At 38.7% G+C, this 19,738-nt stretch overlaps 1 protein-coding gene across 9 annotated transcripts in view; it reads left to right on the top strand.

The window, feature by feature from the left end:
• The window catches only part of LOC127443682 (transmembrane protein 131-like), a 143,210-nt gene that overhangs the window by 14,023 nt on the left and 109,449 nt on the right, over positions 1-19,738 (top strand). For 6 of the 9 annotated variants that reach the window (XM_051702457.1, XM_051702454.1, XM_051702460.1 and 3 more), the window contains exon 3: positions 18,773-18,816. In XM_051702457.1, coding sequence (XP_051558417.1) covers positions 18,773-18,816 — 44 coding nt within the window. Of the gene's footprint in view, positions 1-10,924; positions 11,039-18,772; positions 18,817-19,738 lie in introns of all 9 variants that reach the window. The other 3 variants (XM_051702462.1, XM_051702464.1, XM_051702461.1) reach the window with 1 other exon arrangement.

The following is a 19,738-nucleotide window of genomic DNA, read 5'->3' as shown; positions in this document are numbered from 1 at the left end:
GGGTGGATCGATCATGCTTTGGGCTTGTGTTAATGCCAGTGGCACAGGGGAACATTTCACTGGTAGAGGAAAGAATGGATTAAATTAAATACCATCAAATTCTGGAAGCAAACATCACATCATCTGTAAAAAAGCTGAAGATGAAAAGAGGATTGCTTCTACAACAGGATAATGATCCTAAACACACCTCAAAATCCACAATGGACTACCTCAAGAGGCGTAAGCTGAAGGTTTTGCCATGGCCCTCACAGTCCCCTGACCTAAACATCATCGAAAATCTGTGGATAGACCTCAAAAGAACAGTGCATAAAGACGGCCCAAGAATCTCACAGAACTAGAAGTCTTTTGCAAGTTAGAATGGGCAAAAATCCCCCAAACAAAAATTGAAAGACACTTAGCTGGCTACAAAAAGCTTTTACAAGCTGTGATACTTGTGAGGGGGTGTTACTAAGTTCTGACAATGCAGTGTGCCCAAACTTTTGCTTCCGGCCCTTTTCATTTTTTGTTATTTTGAAACTGTAAAAGATGAATATAAAAAAGTAAAATTGCTTACAATATTAAAGAAATGTGTCATCTTTAACTTTAAGCCTTTTGGAAATCAGGCCATCTTTTGTTCGCTTAGCTATTCACAGCGACAGAAATTTTGATCGGGTGCCCAAACTTTTGCATGCCACTGTACGTTTACCAAATTTGGTGATAATATCTCAATCCGTTCAAGAGTTATAACCATTTTAGTAAAAGTTGCTCACCTATTATGAACGTTTTGGCATACCGTTTGACGATAAATTACAATTTGACAATTCCTTTAACTTTTCATTTTGGGACTCCAGAGAATGTTTCTGTACTGGTTTGCTTCCAATCGGGCGAACGGCCTACGACTAGTTCGAAAAAGTAATCTTTTAAATTAATCTCAAGTATTTATTGAACGTTTTGTTTCAAACCAATGGCAAAGTTGGCAAAGTTGTTTAGAATGAGGGTTACAGCATGGTCTGAATAACGTGTTTCTTTTTTAAACACAGTGGCATATATAACAATTTACATGCATGTAAAATGCAATAGTGCCACCAGGTGTCCAATTTCTGTCAAATTTTGCACAGACTACTTGGGCCAAGAGACAAAAAGGCATACCAAGTTTAGTTCCGATCGGCCTTATTTAACCCTATATAAAAGCTGTTCATAATAGACACACACCAATTTTTGTGAGAATCGGATATACGGTCTAGGAGGAGTTCAAAAAAGTTGCTTTTTTAGAAAATCAGAATAGCGGAAACATTTTATAAAAACCAATAAAACAAAGATATACATTTTGTAGGTCTTGGTGCAAGGAATTAGAGGTAAAAATAATTTTAAGATTAGTCAACCTTGTTATAGCGCCACCTTGTGGCCGATTTTCATAAAACTTGGAACACAGCCACATTCTGACACTGTTTACAAATATCTCAAGTTTCGTAACGGTCGGCCATTCAGATTTGATGTTATTAGTTGCTGAAAATTGATTAGCTGCTGGCGGCCATGTTTTTTATTTGTCCGACTGATATTGTAAGATATGTTAGCCCCTACAAGATGCATACCAATTTTCAACTTCATTGATCATACGGTTGCAGAGTTATGAGCGTTTTTTAGTTGTTACGCCCCCTATAGGCTAAATTTTTCACGACTTTGTGTGCGTGTCCTGTTGTCTGTGTTTCAAGTTTTGTAAAATTTGGCCTTTTCATTTGGTAGATATTGGTCAATACGTACAAAATGGACGACGCCTGACCAATTCGTTGGCTTATATCTTCGTAACGCTTTGACGAATCAAAATTCTTTTGATAACTTTTTGTCAGGTGGGTCCATAGTAGACAAACACAGATTTTCGTGCAAATTGGACATACGGCCTAGGAGGAGTTCAAAAAAGTATTTCTTTCGAATTATGCAAATTAGCGCAGACATTTTCATGACGGAGATATATGATTTGTTCGTCTTGAGCCATGGAATCCAACGATATAAGACACTTGAGTGTGCGTCAAACGGTTTAGACGTTATTGGCCAAAAGGTAAAAATGATCACTATAGAGGCTGATCAGGCCCAAACTTAGATACGCTTTAGTACTCTGGGGGACTACCTTCCCTGGTCTGTACGATCAGTTTTAGGGCAGAATAATAAAATAATAAATATAGCTGCAAGCCGCAGTCATCGGGGTCCAAGCACATTTGAAGAAATAACCAAAATAATCAGAATTGACAGAAATGATCCAGTGGATGGCAAATAATACAAATTGACAGAATAGATCCTGCTTAAACTAAATTTGTTGAAAATTGGGGAAAAATGTGGTTTGCTACTTGGTTGCAGGGTAACCCCATCTGGTTGGTAGGCAGTTACCAAAGTGATAATCAAAAGGCTCCTTGCTACCCTGAGACAAATGAACAAAACCAGAAGTGTCTATAATGTTCTGGTGCAGAGATATGTGATTTGTTACATGGTTGCTAGGGTAACCTCATCTGGTTGCTAGGCAGTTTCAAGGTGATACTGAAAAGGCTCCTTGCTACCCTGAGTCAAATGAACAAAACCGGAAGTTTCTGCGATGTTCTGAAGTGATATATGATTTGTTACTTGGTTGCTAAGGTAATTCCATCTGGTTGCTAGGCAGTTACCAAGGTGATACTGAAAAGGCTCCTTGCTATCCTGAGTCAAATGAATGAAACCAAAAGTCTCTACGTTGTTCTGGTGCAGAGATATGTGATTTGTTACTTGGTTGCTGAGGTAACCCCATTTGGTTGCTAGGCAGTTACCAATGTGATAATCAAAAGGATCCTTGCTACCCTGAGTCAAATGAACGAAACCGTAAGTCTCTCTGATGTTCTGGTGCAGAGATATGTGATTTGTTACTTGGTTGCTAGAGTAACCCCATCTGGTTGCTAGGCAGTTACCAAGGTGATACTTAACAAGGCTCCTTGCCACCCTGAGTGAAATAAGTAAAACCGGAAGTGTCTACGATGTTCTGGAGCAGCGATATGAGATTTGTTACTTGGTTACTAGGGTAACCCCATTTGGTTGCTAGGCAGTTACCAATGTGATACTCAAAAGGTCCTTGCTATCCTGAGTCCATTGAATGAAACCAGAAGTCTCTACGACATTCTGATCCTGAGATCCCCATCTAAGCATTTTGAATGGAAGTCAATGGGTTTGGTTGCAAGGGTGCTCTAAATGGTTGCTAAGGCATGGCTAAGTAGTTTCCATGAAGATACCTGAAGTCTGATTGCTCACCCAAGTAAAACAAGCCAACTGTCATTTCTCTTGGACATTCTGATCCAAAGATATCACACTCAGCCATTTTTAATGGAAGTCAATAGGGCTGGTTGCTAGGGTGCTCTAAATGGTTGCTAGGGCGTGGCTAGCCAGTGACCAGAGAGATTCTTATTGGCTGATTACTAACCTGACTCAAAAGATCCAATTGCCAAGTGTCAACAAAATTCTGTTCTGAAGATACCCTTCTAAGCCATTTTGAATGGAAGTCTATGGGGGTGGTTGCTTGGGCCATTTTCAAGATGATACATAAAGACCGATTGGTAGCCCGAGTGAAATGAGCCCACCCCTATGTCTCTACGACATTCTGATTTGGAGATATGATCCCACAAAGTGTATTGTCCAATTGTTTTCATGGGCAAGAGCCTTGCCATAGTATGCCTATGGGGCACTTTTGGGCTGGTTTTAAGGCAGTATTTTACAGTTTTTGGATGCAGCCATATATAAATTACGCGTGACAGAAACGGGGATAATGGAAAAATAAACACAATGTAATTCCAGACATATGTAAACATATCCCTAAAACAGTGTGATAGTTAATCATGTTTGGCAACAAATATGTTTTCAATATTTTTAGGATATGTAAAAATTAAGGTGACATTTGATTTATCTATAATCATTTTGGAAATCACAGATTTATTTGCAAACTAATATTATAAAAGTCAGAAGACATTGTCAGTGTTCCATGTTTCTTAAAATAAATGTTATATGCATCCATACACTCATGAATGCCTTAGACATAATAAGATTTCTTATCCTGTGTTATTTAACATTTGCTGTTTGCCCCCCTGTTCATCATAAATCCATGAAGTTTAGTAATGATTCCTCAATGTCCTGTTTTCCATATTTACACAGTTTTGTGAAGTTTGGCATTTGTGCACACAAGATACAGGAATATTAGTCATAATGGGCCACACTAGTCAAATATATCGGATTGTATCTTCTAGACAATTTAATGGATAAAAATTATTTTGATCACTTTTTGCCTGCATGGTCTAGCGCTGACCTGGGCCAAGTTTGGTGAAGATCTGATTAACGCCCTAGGAGGAGTTAGAAAAAGTAGGGTTTTCAGTAAATTAGAATGGCAGTAACATGTTATAAAATGAAATAAAACTGAGATATACATTTTGTAGGACTTGACGCAAGGATTTAGAGGTAAAAAGCATTTTGATTTTAATGTGCTTGGATGCCGAGTAATTAGCAAAAATGTAAATGTTTTTGTTATAGCGCCACCTTGTGGCCGATTCTCACAAAACTTGGTACACAGCCTCATTTTGACACTGTGTACGAATATCTCAAGTTTCGTAATGCCCGGCCATTCAGATTTGATGTGATTGGCTGCTGGCGGCCATGTTTGTTGATTTGAGTGATATGTTAGTCTTTGGGCCACAGAAGATGCAAACCAATTTTCAACATCATTGATCATATGGAGTTAGGAGGGTTTTTCAGGTGTAGCTCCCCCTATAGGCGGAATTTGACCCAACATGGCATGCAGCCTCAGAATGTAGTGTTGTCTATGTATCAAGTTTCGCTATGTTTGGACTTTTAATTTGGTAGATATAGGTCAATTTCGATTACATGGATGACGCCTGACCAGTTCGTTGGCTTATATCTTCATAACATCTCAACGAAATAAAATTATTTTGATAACTTTTGGTCAGGAGGTTCCATAGATGATGCATACCAAATTTCATGCGGACGTGCGGCCTTGGAGGAGTTTAAAAAAATTTAATAGACGGAAATGAAACCTTGTCTCAAGGATTCAAAGGAAAAAATAATTTTGATCCCCAGAGTTATGACCACAAATGCAAAGATGCTTATTATAGCACCACCTAGTGTCCGATGGGTGTGTGTTTGGGTGCCTTAGTAGTGGGGGGGAGGGATTTCTGACCATCCCACCAAGTTTGGTGTCTTTGCGACTTACAGTCTCTGGCGCCCAGACACTTTTAGGGCAGAAAAAAAATAATAAATATAGCTGCAAGCAGCTATACTGGGGTCAAGCAATTATTGGCACCATGAGCAGCAAAAGAAGCTTTGTGACATGTTTTTGGTTAGAGTCCGATGAACAGTGTATGAGGAGTTAGAAAAAGGAAACTTTGAATCGTAAAAAAAATTTACATTTAAAATTAACTAAAAATAGCTAGTTCTCAGAATTTTTGTGCAGTATGTGGCGCTGTTCTGAAACTGCTCAGGAAGTATCTGGGCATGATGGTTATCATGCAGGAAAGCGTTTAAGAGTATCTCCTGACCAGTAGGGGGCAGTGTGGCAAAACACTGCAGGTATCCTCAGGGTCTAATGGTGATGACACGTACCAAGTTTTTTCCCAATCCCTCAAAGTGTTGTGGAGATACAGCCTCAAGTTCAATTTTGCATGTTCTTCGTCGAGTTCGTTGAAGCGCCATTCGAAAACAGTATGGTTAATCAAAATTCTGTGAATAACTTTTTGTCGTGAGTGCCTCTAGATGATGCAGGCCAATTTTTGTGCAGATCGGACAAACAGTTTAGGAGGAGTTTGAAAAAATACGTTTTCAAAACTTTTAAAAATGGCGGACAGGATGTTTGCTCTATCATGACATAATTGGTATCATTGTTCTCGGCATGAACCACGGAATCTATCAAGACCAGTCTCATGACAGTAGGCAAAAGGAGTCAATAGCTATTAGCATTTTTAGAAATAGCATTATAATTTTTGACCACAAGGTGGCGCTGTCCCGAAACTTATTGAGTCCCTTCAGAGCATGGTGCCAAAGACACATACAGAGTTTCGTAACGATATGCCAAGTTGTTGGTAAAATACAGCATTTTATGACTAATTCAAAATGGCCGACATAGGAATTTTTCATATCGTTGAACTCGCTATACCCCACTGAATCTAATGAGACCAATTTGATGATTTTATGACAAACTGTTCAGAAGTTATAAGCAAAAATTTGCTTTTTGATATCTCATCACCACTAGGTGGCACTGTTCCGAAACTGAGCAGGCACCCTCGAGTCATTGTGCCTACGACAAATAATAAGTTTGGTATGAATATGCTAAAGAATTACGGAGATATACCCTCATGTCCATTTTGGCATGCTCTTTGTCGAATTCGTTTAAGCGCCATTCAAAAACGGTATGGTTTATCAAAATTCTGTTTATACATTTTTGTCGTGAGTGCCTCTACATGATGCAGGCCAATTTTCCTGCAAAGCGGACAAACAGTTTAGGAGGAGTTTGAAAAAATACGTTTTCAAAACTTTTAAAAATGGCGGACAGGAAGTTTGCTCGATCATGACATAATAGGTTTCATTGTTCTCGGCATGAACCATGGAATCTATCAAGACCAGTCTCATGACAGTAGGCAAAAGGAGTCAATAGCTTTTAGCATTTTAAGAAATAGCATTATAATTTTTGACCACAAGGTGTCGCTGTCCCGAAACATAGTTTCGGTGCTTGGACCCCTAATAAGAAAATCGGAACAAATACAATAGGGATCCTGCACCTTCGGTGCTTGGACCCCTAATAATAAACAGAAAATCAGTACGAATACACTAGTGTTCCTGCACCTTCGGTGTTTGGACCCCTACTGATAATAATAAACTGAAAATCAGTACGAATACAATAGGGTTCCTGCACCTTCGGTGCTTGGACCCCTAATGATGTTAATAAACAGAAAATCAGTACGAATACGATAGGGTTCCTGCACCCCCGTTTAACAAGGAGAGAAAGGAGCTGGATTAATTAAGAGTAAAAGTGACTAATGACATTACAATGTATATTCCTTGATGGTCATGCAAAGCAGTTCACAAAATTAAATGCTTTGTTGTCATTTGCAGGGAAAACACTTATGATATTTAAACACTGATAAAGTCTCTTAGTAGACACGCTGGTTTGAATAAAGTATAATTAGACCTAAAGTATAACTAGATAATTCCACCTCTGTGCTTTATCAGTGGTTTAATGACTCAAAACACATGAAAGATGTTGATTTGCTTCCACCTAAGTGTGATTTTACAAAATGGTTATCAGAATCAGCTTTATTGCCAAGTATGCTTACACATACAAAGAATTTGTCTTGGTGACAGGAGCTTCCAGTGTACAACAATACAAAAACAATACAAAAACAGCAGCAAGACATAGATAATAATAAAAAATAAAACAATTTTATACACATACGTACAGACACACACATACATGCATACACATGGGTAGTGCAAATCTAATACAATGTTATGTACAGTGCATACAAATCTGTTATGTACTGTGCAATTTATTTTTTTTTTTTTTCTCTCAGAGGAATGAAATGGCAGAAGAGGTTGGATGTGTTGGATAAATATAAGAAAGACTAAACTGTGTATTGGACATAGTTATTGCTCAGTGGGGCAATTTAACTGTTCATGAGCTGGATAGCCTGAGGGAAAAAACTGTTCCTGTGCCTGACGGTTCTGGTGCTCAGAGCTCTGAAGCGTCAGCCAGAAGGCAACAGTTCAAAAAGGTAGTGGGCAGGGTGAGTGGGGTCCAGAGTGATTTTTTCCAGCCTTTTTCCTCACTCTGGAAGTGTGTAGTTCTTGAAGTGGGGGCAGGGGGCAACCAGTAATCCTCTCAGCAGTCCGAACTGTCCTTTGTAGTCTTCTAATGTCTGATTTTGTAGCTGAACCAAACTAGACAGTTATTGAAGTGCAGAGGACAGACTCAGTGACTGCTGAGTAAAACTGTATCAGCAGCGCCTGTGGCAGATTGAATTTCCTCAGCTGGCGAAGGAAGTACAACCTCTGCTGGGCCTTTTTCACAATGGAGTCAATGTGGGTCTCCCACTTCACGTCCTGTGAGATGGTAGTGCCCAGGAACATGAATGACTCCACTGCTGCCACAGTGCTGTTTAGAATGGTGAGGGGGGTCAGTGTTGGAGTGTTCCTCCTAAAGTCCACAATGATCTCCACCGTTTTGAGCGTGTTCAGCTCAAGGTTGTTTTGACTGCACCAGACAGCCAGCTGTTCAACCTCCCTTCTGTATGCAGACACATTGTCATCTCGGATGAGGCCGATGACAGTGGTGTCGTCTGCAAACTTCAGGAGCTTGACAGAGGGGTCCTTGGCGATGCAGTCACTGGTGTTGAGGGAGAAGAGTAGCGGGGAGAGCACACATCCCTGGGGGGCACCAGTGCTGATTGTACAGGTGCTAGAAGTGAGTTTCCCCTGTCTCACAAGCTGCTGCCTGTCTGTCAGAAAGTTGGTAATCCACTGACAGATAGACATGGGAACAGAGAGTTGGTGTAATTTATTCTGGAGTATAGCTGGGATGATGGTGTTGAAAGCTGAACTGAAGTCCACAAAAAGGATCCTTGCATATGTCCCTGGTCTGTCCAGATGTTGCAGGATATTGTTGGGCCTCATGTATTCAGAAGACAAAGGCAGGCCTAACACAGTCGTAAAAACCTAACTCAGGCCCCCACATACCAGGTCATAACTTTTACTGATAAAATTCGCGCCAAAATCAAACAAAGGGAGTCCAAAGCAGACTACAAATCCCGTGAAGCCTTGCTCACTAAAGGATCGAACTCTCAACTCCTATTGGATGAGGCACACAACAGAACGTCCATCAAACCATGACATCATCAGGAGTAGAAATACCTCTGAAATGCTTCCGGGATTTGCTTCCAGCAACTTTGTTCACAGAGTATAGACGTAGCTCATCGCTGCTCTCAGGTGCAACCTCGTGGAAGTAACGTCCAACTTGAAACTGTGGCCATACAATCTCCATCTCGCTGGACGAGTTGAGATTACTCTGTGTTCAACCGAACACTCTAACAGATCCGAAGGAGACAGCTGAGCAATCCGCATCTTCATCCGTTTGCCTGCAGAAGTGAAGAGATTAAAGATTTCTCTTCCATCTTCAATCAAGTCGACATTTCTGATTTCTCCACCAGCCTGCCGAGAAACAGTCAGCCGTACGCCCGCTGACAGAGCGAGGAAACGGCCTCCCGTCATCACCCGAGCCTCAAGGAACCGGGTCGGAACTAAAGGACGGATGAACACACATTCCACCTGCATCCTCATACGATTAAAGTAAGAGGTTTACGTCTGGGCAGAGATAGAATATTATTGTGTGTTATTCTTGTGTTTCAAGGTTTTTGCTTGTACAGTTTATGGACCGCCATGTCCGCTCATTATTAATACTCAGGGTATTAATTATCACAAATCTGTTTTGCTGTGTGGTCTAACCAAATTGGACTGTTGTGCATTTTCGCCATCGCGGGTGAGACCGGCAACTGAGTTTATCCATTAAAGAGTCAAAGAACGTGGGACTGTTTACGAGCCGTCCACCGAGTCTCTGAGTGATAAACTAACAGCTGCTTTCTCTCCCACAATCGCGAAATCGGCTTTAGGGCTGTCACTTTATTCTCTCTGTCTCTGTCTCGTACTAACCACACGCACACACGCGCGACCCCTAACAAACATTCTGGCACACATTTTTGGCTCGTTGATAGCTTCGTGCTAAAGCTCAGCTTTGTCCCTAAGCTATCGTACAAGCGGATGCACGTGGTAACTGGTAGACGCCATTGACTGGTTTCTCTCCGCCCACATTCGCGGCCATATTCCCTGGCCGGTAGTCTCGCGTGACATACTCTCCATGAGAGTCACGTCCGCCATTTTGTGCGCATCCTTCCTTACACACACACACACACACACACACACACACCCTCATATGTTATAGGATTATTTTGGTTTCCATATCTAATCATATCACTGTTTAGTTTGTAGTTGTAATCAGAAGTTTATTGACTGCATTGTATTAATTATTAATTGATATTACTGCATAAATAAACTTTGTTTATATTACAAAGAGAAGTGTTTTGGTTTGTTTTGCATACGCCTGTGTCATGCTGATGGGATGTCAGTGCTCTGATTCAAGCCTTCATTCATTGTTTTTTTCCCGAAAATCGATATTCTTCGGATGTCGATTTTCCTAAGAAAGCAATCTAATATTGAGACTGTTTTACTATCTGGTTGTTAGTCCCTGATTCCAGGGTGGTGCCCCATCAATGTTAATCCTTATTAATATTCTATTGAATTTTGATAATTGATAATTGTCTTTGATGATTGTTGAATTTGAATGATCAGTAAGCTAGTGTTAATTTTAATGAATGTTTCATCGATGTTAACTATTAACGATTATCTTTGATAATTGTTGATTTAAAGAATTAGAAAAAGCTAACATTGATTCTTATCAATGTTCTATTGATTTTAATAATTAATAATTGTCTTTAATAATTATTAATTATTGCTAATAACCAAACCCGCTCCTAAACGAAGCGCACTACATTTGCTGGAGCCCCATATGAGGTTTTAATGAGTTAGATTCAATTAATTAATTTAAATATTAATTAATAACTAAAGAAATAATTATTAATTATTTCTGATAGTAACACTGATCTAAACAACCAGTAAAGCCCTACAATATGATGCAATCCCATGTTGACTGCATCATCCACAGACCTGTTTGCTTGATAAGCAAATTGAAGGGGGTCTAGAAAGGGTCCAGTGACGTTCTTCAGGTGGGCCAACACCAGTCTCTCAAATGATTTCATGACCACAGATGTCAGGGCGACAGGTCTGTAGTCATTAAGTCCTGTGATTTTTGATTTCTTTGGGACAGGAACAATGATCGAGTGTTTGAAGCAGCATGGGACTTCACACTGCTCCAGTGATCTATTGAAGATCCGTGTGAAGATGGGGGCCAGCTGGTTAGCACAGGATCGAAGACACGCTGGTGAGACGCCATCTGGGCCTGAAGCCTTCCTCTACTTTTGTTTCCGAAAGACACGGCTCACATCATCTTCACAGATCTTAAGTGCAGGTTGAGTAGCGGGAGGAGGGGGGTTGCAGGAGGTGTTGGAGTTTGTGTGAAGTGAAGGTCAGAGTGTGTGTGGGGTGTGAGATTGGGCCTTTCAAATCTGCAGTAGAACACATTCAGGTCATCAGCCATTTGTTGGTTCCCTACAGTGTTGGGGGTAGGAGTCCTGTAATTTGTTTCATGCCACTCCACACTGATGCAGGGTCGTTAGCTGAAAACTTGTTTTTCTTGTTTTTCAGCTTCTCAGAGTATCTTCATTTAGCCACTCTGATTTCCCTGTTCAGTGTGTTCCTGGCCTGATTGTACAAGACTATCCCCACCCCTGTAAGCATCCTCTTTGGCCTGACGAAGCTGCCTGAGCTCTGCTGTAAACCACGGGTTGTCATTGTTGAACTTTAAGTAAGTCCTAGTAGGAATGCACATATCCTCACAGAAACTGATATATGATGTAACAGTATCTGTGAGCTCGTCCAGGTCTGTGGCTGAAGCCTCAAAAACAGTCCAATCTGTGCAATCAAAGCAGGCTTGTAGTTCCCGCTCTGCTTCATTGGTCCATCTCTTTACAGTCCTTACTACTGGCTTGGTTGATTTTAATTTCTGCCTGTAGGTTGGAAGATGATGAACCAGACAGTGATCAGAGAGTCCCAAAGCTGCTTTAGGGACAGAGCGATATGCATCCTTTATTGTTGTGTAACAATGATCCAGTATGTCCCTGTCTCTGGTTGGGCATGTAATGTGCTGTTTGTATTTTGGCAGTTAAAGTGTGAGATTTGCTTTGTTAAAATCCCCAAGAATAATAATAACTGAGTCCGGGTATTGTTGTTCTGTGTCTGTGATTTGATCAGCCAGCTGTTGCAGTGAGGCATTCAAACATGCATTTGGTGCGATATACACACTCACCAGAATAAACGAGGAAAACTCCTGCGGCGAGTAGAAAGGCTTACAGTTAATAAAGAGCGCTTATAAATTAGGACAGCACATCCTCTTTAACGTTGTTACATCTGTACACCAACTTTCATTGATATAAAAGCATGTTCCACCGCCTCTCGTTTTCCCCGTTAACTCCGCGATGAGATCCGCTCTGAACAGCTGAAAGCCTGGCAGATGTAACGCGCTGTCCGGAATGGCTTCACTCAGCCAGGTTTCTGTGAAGCATAAGGCAGCAGACGTGAAAAGTCCTTGTTTGTGTGGGTGAGGAGATGTAGTTTGTCCATTTTGTTAGGAAGAGAGCGGAGATACGCTAAGTGAATACTCGGCAGCACTGTTTGAAATCAGTGCGGACTGAGTTTGACCAGCGCACCGACTCGTCTCCCTCGCCTGCGTTTCTTGAACAGCAGAGCTGCGCCTCCAACTAAAATGTCTAGCAAAACGTCTGAATATTCGGAAACCGGGAAAAGATTGTCTGGTACATGCTGTCGAATGTTCAGCAGTTCGTCTCTGTTAAAACTGACTGGAAAAAGATTACTAAACACAGGACAAACAAACAAAAACAACAAAAGAACTGAGGGGCTCCACACCGAGGCAGCCATCCGCAGCGCCATCATGATGATATAGGCTCTGATAATGAATCGGTAAACAAATCTGAATGAATCTTACACAGTTTTGATTTATTTTGGATTTTGTTTAGTCACAACATAATTCCCATAGTTCCATTTATGTTATTCCATAGTTTTGATGATTTTACTATTATTCTAAAATGTGAAAAAAAATAATATTGTAATTTTTGTGTTTCAAAACTTTTGACCGGTAGTGTATATATAAAAAATAAAATAGCTTTGGACACATATTTTTGTGCAGCGGTGGTTTGTGTGTTTCACAGACGCTTACTACAGTGCTCATCCTTAACAGTACTGTATAACTTATGAAACGTGAACACAACAATCATAATGGGAATAGGTAACATTATAGAGATCGAATAGTCATGAGTCATAATGTTCTTAAAGTCTCAACTCTTAAAATACAACATACACATTCGTTTCACTCACAAGCTAATATTTTAGCCATCTCAAGTCACTATGTAAAACTTTGTAAAGATCTATGAACTGTGTTTAGGTTGTTTTTGGGCTTGTTTTAATCGCAATGCTGTGCTGCAGTAACAATGTGCAATTTCCCACGTTCTATTTATGTTTTATCAAGTAATAAATGAAAATGATCATCCCCAAGAAACATGCATATATGTTTTTGTTGCGTTTCAGTTTATTGCCTCATGAAACATAAACAGAATATGGAAAATGGCATGTCGTTACTCACAGCAGATGATGCCGAATTAAAACCAGACCCAAAACAATGTAACAAGGTGCAGAGATATTGAAATAATCCACACAGAGCAATATCAGCTTGGCTCTCACCTGCTCTCACTCACACAGCCACGCTTGAGACTGCCTGAGTCTCTGCCTGAAGTAAAGACGCCGCAGGCAGCCAGAGATTCTCAGCCGAAAGCAAATAAACCATAAGTTATTGCCAAAATATCTGCCGATATATATCGTGCATCCCTAGAATTTTCATCTTTGGTTGAACTATCCCTTTATTGTGCATCTTGGAATCTTTCTCTAAAATTTTGTCAAGCTTGTTTAATGGTTTTTATTTGAGGAAATAAATCATTATTATTAAGTTAGAAATGTTATATTTAGCTTTCATAATGCCGTTTAATAGATTTTTTTTTTTTTTACATTTAGGGTTTGATTCAGAATGATACATTTAAGCGTATAGATTATTAATTTTATGTTCTTGAAACTTAAAATACCTGATTATTTACTTCAAATTAGTTATACATTAAAATGAGTGGAAGAAAAAAGACAACTGGTGAATATTAAAGGATTTCTTTATTTTTTGATAAATGCAACTTAAAACATCTCAAAACATTTTCAGCTGTTCAACAATTTACAGCTTTAATAGAAGCATGTCTATGATTTGTGCTAATATTGTTTTGTTGTATGTTAGTATGTTTGAAATAGTGTGCAAATCTACTGTGCAATGGTGTGTGTGTTGTGTAATGGTGTATACTGTGTTCTGCCGTTAAACAGGCATTTGACAAAAATAATGACTGAAAATAAATATTAATGAAGAAGAACGTCACTGGACCCTTTCTAGACCCCCTTCAATTTGCTTATCAAGCAAACAGGTCTGTGGATGATGCAGTCAACATGGGATTGCATCATATTGTAGGGCTTTACTGGTTGTTTAGATCAGTGTTACTATCAGAAATAATTAATAATTATTTCTTTAGTTATTAATTAATATTTAAATTAATTAATTGAATCTAACTCATTAAAACCTCATATGGGGCTCCAGCAAATGTAGTGCGCTTCGTTTAGGAGCGGGTTTGGTTATTAGCAATAATTAATAATTATTAAAGACAATTAGACAGTAAGCATCTACGTGCTTTTTAATATTTGTGGTGTTGTATGCTTGTGTTTGAGTGCGGTGTCGAGTTGAGTGTTGTTTATATAATCTTTGTGGTGTTGTATGCTTGTTTGTGTGTGTGTGAGTGCGGTGTCGAGTTAAGTATGTTGTTTATATAATCTTTGTGGTGTTGTATGCTTGTGTGTGTGTTTGAGTGCGGTGTAGAGTTGAGCATGTTGTTTATATAATCTTTGTGGTGTCGTATGCTTGTGTTGACTTTTGCATGTGTAAGTTGTGCAATGCTCTATGGCATTAAAATTGCATTTACAATGTCAACAAGACAACATGGCTTCATAAATTTAACTCAACATCTTGTTCTTTAAAGTCAGAATCTTTGGAGATAGTTTCGCACTGTCTAGCTCAAGCAGCATTTTCTGAAAAAATTAAAATGTATACCTCAGTGGCTTGGGGTAATTTAGGTTTACAGAATACATCAAGCCAACACTGGCTTGTCAGTCCTGCCAGAAATTGAACACTTTCCAAGACTATTCCTGCCTCTAAAGGTCTGCTGTCTGGAGACCCCCCTCTGGTGACAATATTCAGTGTGTGCTCGGCAAGGTCATCTTGGTCTGTTTCCCCATTAGTGTCCTGAAACAAAACAATTGGATATTTAATATGTAGTCCTACTTGTTCACCATGACTAAACAGTCATAATCTAATCTGTAATGTTTTAAGAGGTCTCCTTTTCTTGGAACTTCTTTCCCACAAAATTTGCATTGCCACTTCATTTAATACTAAAAAAGAAAACAACAACAGCAACAAAAAAGACTATTACAAGCTTAAAAACTTGATCTGGTGAACTGAATTACTTTTATATTTTGGCACAATATGTTATCCAAAAGATTTGGGATTTGGTTTCTTTGAACTGAGTCTCATTTCCCAATGATAGTGTTAAGATTGATTTCTGTAAGTGATTTAACAAACATTCGTTATTGCGTTTTCCAAACAAGACTGTAACGAGTAACCGTTAAAGAGTGTAAACATCTCTTAAAGGAATAGTCCAACCAAAAATGAAAATTCTGTCATAATTTACTCACCCTCATGTCATTTCAGACCCGTGTGACTTTCGTTCATCTTCAGAACACAAATGAAGATATCTGAAGAAAGTTGTCAGCCGTTTGTGTCCATACAATGAAGGTTGAATGGTGATGAACACTTTGATGCTCCACAAAGCACATGGACATCATCAACATAATCCATGTGATTTGTGTGGTTTAATCAAAGTCGTTTTAGGTTATTTGATTCTTCTGTGTGCAATAAATAACAAAAATTAAGTTGTTATTTGCACACTGTCAGAAGAAATCGAATCACTTCAGAAGACTTGGGTTAAACCACACGAGTCACACGGATTATGTTGATGCTGCCTTTATGTACTTGCATCAAAGTGCTGGTCACCATTCACCCGCATTGTATGGACACAAACGGCTGACAGCTTTCTTCAAATATCTTCATTTGAAATTCTGAAGATGAACAAAAGTCATATGGGTTTGGAAAGACAAGAGGGATTTTCATGTTTTGGGTGGACTATACCTTTAAGTAATGATGACTTTGGGAACCAGAGTGCAAAACTATGTAACTTAGGCTGACGATGCTTTGGGGAAACGCCGGCCTGGCTAGATCACTCAAGAGTCATGATTCACACTCTGTTCAATATATGCACACACAGGTCTGCTACATCATCTTGAAAAATCACTGTAAAAGTTCTTACCTTGACTCTATTGAAGTCAGATGTCCCAAGATTTTCTTTAATTTTCATTCAAGAAATTCCTTGGATAAAATACAAATGAGAGAAAGAGATTAAAGGCGCATGAAATCAAAACTGATACTATTTATTTTCTTAATGCATGTTATTGTGATCAATTCATATTATTATTTCATGTGTTATGAGGATTTTTTGAGGAGTTATTGAAACCCAAACAAAGTTTTAATTAATGAAAGAAAAAATGCAGAAATGTTTATGAGAGGGTTGAGTTTGGGGATAGAAACTATCAGTATAAAAAGCATTACGCCTTCATAATGAGTGTCTTTGTAATGATAGGTGTACCAACGTGCGTGTGTGTATACGTTTGGCTATATTAGTGAGGGCCAAATGTCCTCACTAATATAGAGAAATGTGATGACAACCGATTTGGTAGAACATTTTACATGTTTGGGTGTGTCTCACGCTCTGTCTCTCTCCCGGTGCTCACTATATTCAGTCAAGCCTTGAATTCATGAACATAATTTATGGTGGGGATGGGCGGGTATCCCCACTACTTTTTGAAACAGATCACAGCAGAGATGCATATATATTTGTTCATGAGGGGCGATGTTTGTAATCAGTGAAAAATGCGATGGCGGCTCTGCTCTCTCGAGCACTCTTAACTCTGTCAGTGCGTTGTGTCACGTATTGGAGCTTATACGCCTGCGGAGTGGAATGGCAAAATATAACTACTGTGGACCCCCATCCTGTTTTCGTGCCGACAAAAAGTTGCCAATCACCATTATTTAACGTTCATCTTATGAAAGCAACGTTACAAAATACATTTTCTTCTCACAAAAGTTGGAGACCCCAGCCTGCATGCACGTTTAACAGTGAACATTTGATGTGTAGTAAATTGCCAACTAAAGTTATTTAAAAGAACAGGAACGTGTATCTTCAGCATATTTGATAAAGAAAAGCTCTACTTATTTCACATAACATATTTAATTACCTTCACCGTGGATCAACAGAAGAGGTCTGGTCATCGAAAATGCAAAGTCAATCAAGTTCTTCATCTGTGCATCATGTGGTAATATGCCTGGATCCTAAAAAAATTTGTTAAATTGACAACTCCAGATTTATGTTGACTTTACTCAAAATTACTTGTTGTGATTCTTCAAAATTAAAAGTAAACCATAAACTCAATATATTTGGTAACAGTTGTAGCTTTAAGTAATGTGCAAAACTTAATTTTATAAGTAAAATCTGTTTGTTTTAATGAGCCATAATTGCTGAGGACAGGAATATTTTTTACAGTGTACTTTCAAACAGTTCATTCATGAATAACTTGGACTTTTAGTTCTGAATATAAACTAAATTATTTAAAAAATGTACATCTTTAGTCGCATGTTACAAACCGCTCTATGTACAAACGCATCATCCTGAAACTGGCTAAAGGCAGGCCCATAAATAGACTTTGATTCATTTGTAGTCAATAGAAATGTCAAGAGTGATTGAGTAGACCTGCAGCATTCCATTTTAAGAAAACCTCCCTTACCTGATGATAGATGGACACTGGGTTTACTGAATGCATTGTAGTAGCTGTTGGACACTATTACATAAAAAAAAATAAAATAAATAAAAAATAAAGTAGATTAGTAGATTCACAGCTTACCAACTTGCTTGTGTTTTCCAATTAGAGGAAGGTTATAATTGAAACCTCTTGTCAGTTCTTAGGTCTGCATATTCATCTAATCATAGTAAAATGTTTACCTAACAGCCACCTGACACCAGGCAACCAAGATGCCATTATTTGCATTCATTGTATGGCTGAAGGGCTATAGTTGGTTCCTGTGGAAACCCTGTTTAAATAGAGCGCAGAGACACTCATCACAAAATCATGGTTTCAAGGCTCTCAAGATGATGGCTGTTGTACTGTTCAGAAATTTGCCTATAATGTGGTACAGGCAATTTATGAAATAGTGTAGTAATATGTGTGTCTAAATGATACAGTGTTCTTTTTTTATAGTAGTGGTTCACGATTGGTTTTGCTTCAGGATCCAGATTTTGCACGGGAAATCAAATGGCAACCATTTATTTATTTGTCGAATATCTGTTTGTTACCATGTTAAAGTGCTGTTTGGCATCCGTATATCCCTCTGAAACATGTCTGATCAGGGTCACGTGAACATAACGGAGCCTAATTTGACATTATACTTATCACTGAATTAGTCGACTGTTCAAACAACTGATCGACTAGTCGACTATGAAAATTTATAATTTTGCACATCTCGAATCCTGACTATACATTATGTGATCCTGCTATATAATGCTGTATGATTAAGCCAGTGTGTAATAATATCACATTCAAAACAAGTTCAGCTTCACAGTTCAAAATCTACTTGTGTTCTGAACTTCTATTCCTAATGAAGTGTTGTTTTAAGATGATATGTTTTATCTTTGTATTTGTTTTTAATACAAACTTTAATTTCTTACCTCATAGCTGTTACTATGTAATACATGATCACCTGCTTATTAAAAGAATTTGTGTTTTTTGTTTTCTTCAGGCAGAGGTGCAGCAAAGGAAAGAGAATGTTCCACAAGAGGAGAGGTGAGTTTCTCTTAAAACCACAATCCCTTTGAGACTTTACTGGCACATTTCAACTTCCGACCACAAATGCAGTCTTAACGTGGTACCTGTACAGTTGGTACATCTACCAATATGTTGTTCTGAACCAGTGGTCGACAGATATGTTGTTTTTTTTCTTTTTCAAATGGCAGAAGCGGATATAATGTCGATATATTACAGTTTCTTCTGGTTTCTCTTTAGTCATCCAATTTTGGTGATTTGTTTTTTAATGTTAAGAAAAGGGTTTGGAATCGAGAACCTATTCTTGTTCAGAACTGGTTAAATGTTTTGGAAAAATACCGCAACCGTATTATTTTCATGATTTTTGGTTCCGTTAATGGTTCTCACACGTGGAATTTTCTGCCGATGCGAGTCGATTATTGGACTAAAATACTCTGACAGTGTTTCCTGCAGCACATTTCAGCTGCAATGCTGCCCCTACTGAATCTACAGCATGAAACACACAGCGTGCCTAGTGTTGTCCGATTCACGAATAGATGACTAATGAGCTGGTGCTTTTTAGTGAATCAAAAACACTTATACATCAGTCAGAGCGGTTACTTACTGATTTAATCTTATTCTGATGCGCAAATTATGGATGTCCAACTCTAAATGAAATAAGAACTGTTGAAGTCTCACTAGCCTGAAGTACAACATTAGGCTACATAAAATTGTCTAAACTGTCTGTGGAACTGTTACTTTGTTTATTTAATGTTGTACTTCAAACCTGTGAAGCTTTAATCAAGCAGTGCAGTTACTGACTGGTTGTTCATATGACAGTGTGTAGTTAAAGATACGCAAGTTTTATTGTAATAAGTGCAATTTTATAAAATAATAAATGAATGAATGAAATATGGTATCACATTTCTTGTTTAAGATTTATTTAATATTTAGTTAGGATCAA

This window comes from Myxocyprinus asiaticus, chromosome 7 (assembly GCF_019703515.2).
Source record: "Myxocyprinus asiaticus isolate MX2 ecotype Aquarium Trade chromosome 7, UBuf_Myxa_2, whole genome shotgun sequence".
NCBI lineage: Eukaryota > Metazoa > Chordata > Actinopteri > Cypriniformes > Catostomidae > Myxocyprinus > Myxocyprinus asiaticus.
Note: the sequence above shows the minus strand (reverse complement) of the source record. Positions and strands in the feature narration are given on the sequence as shown.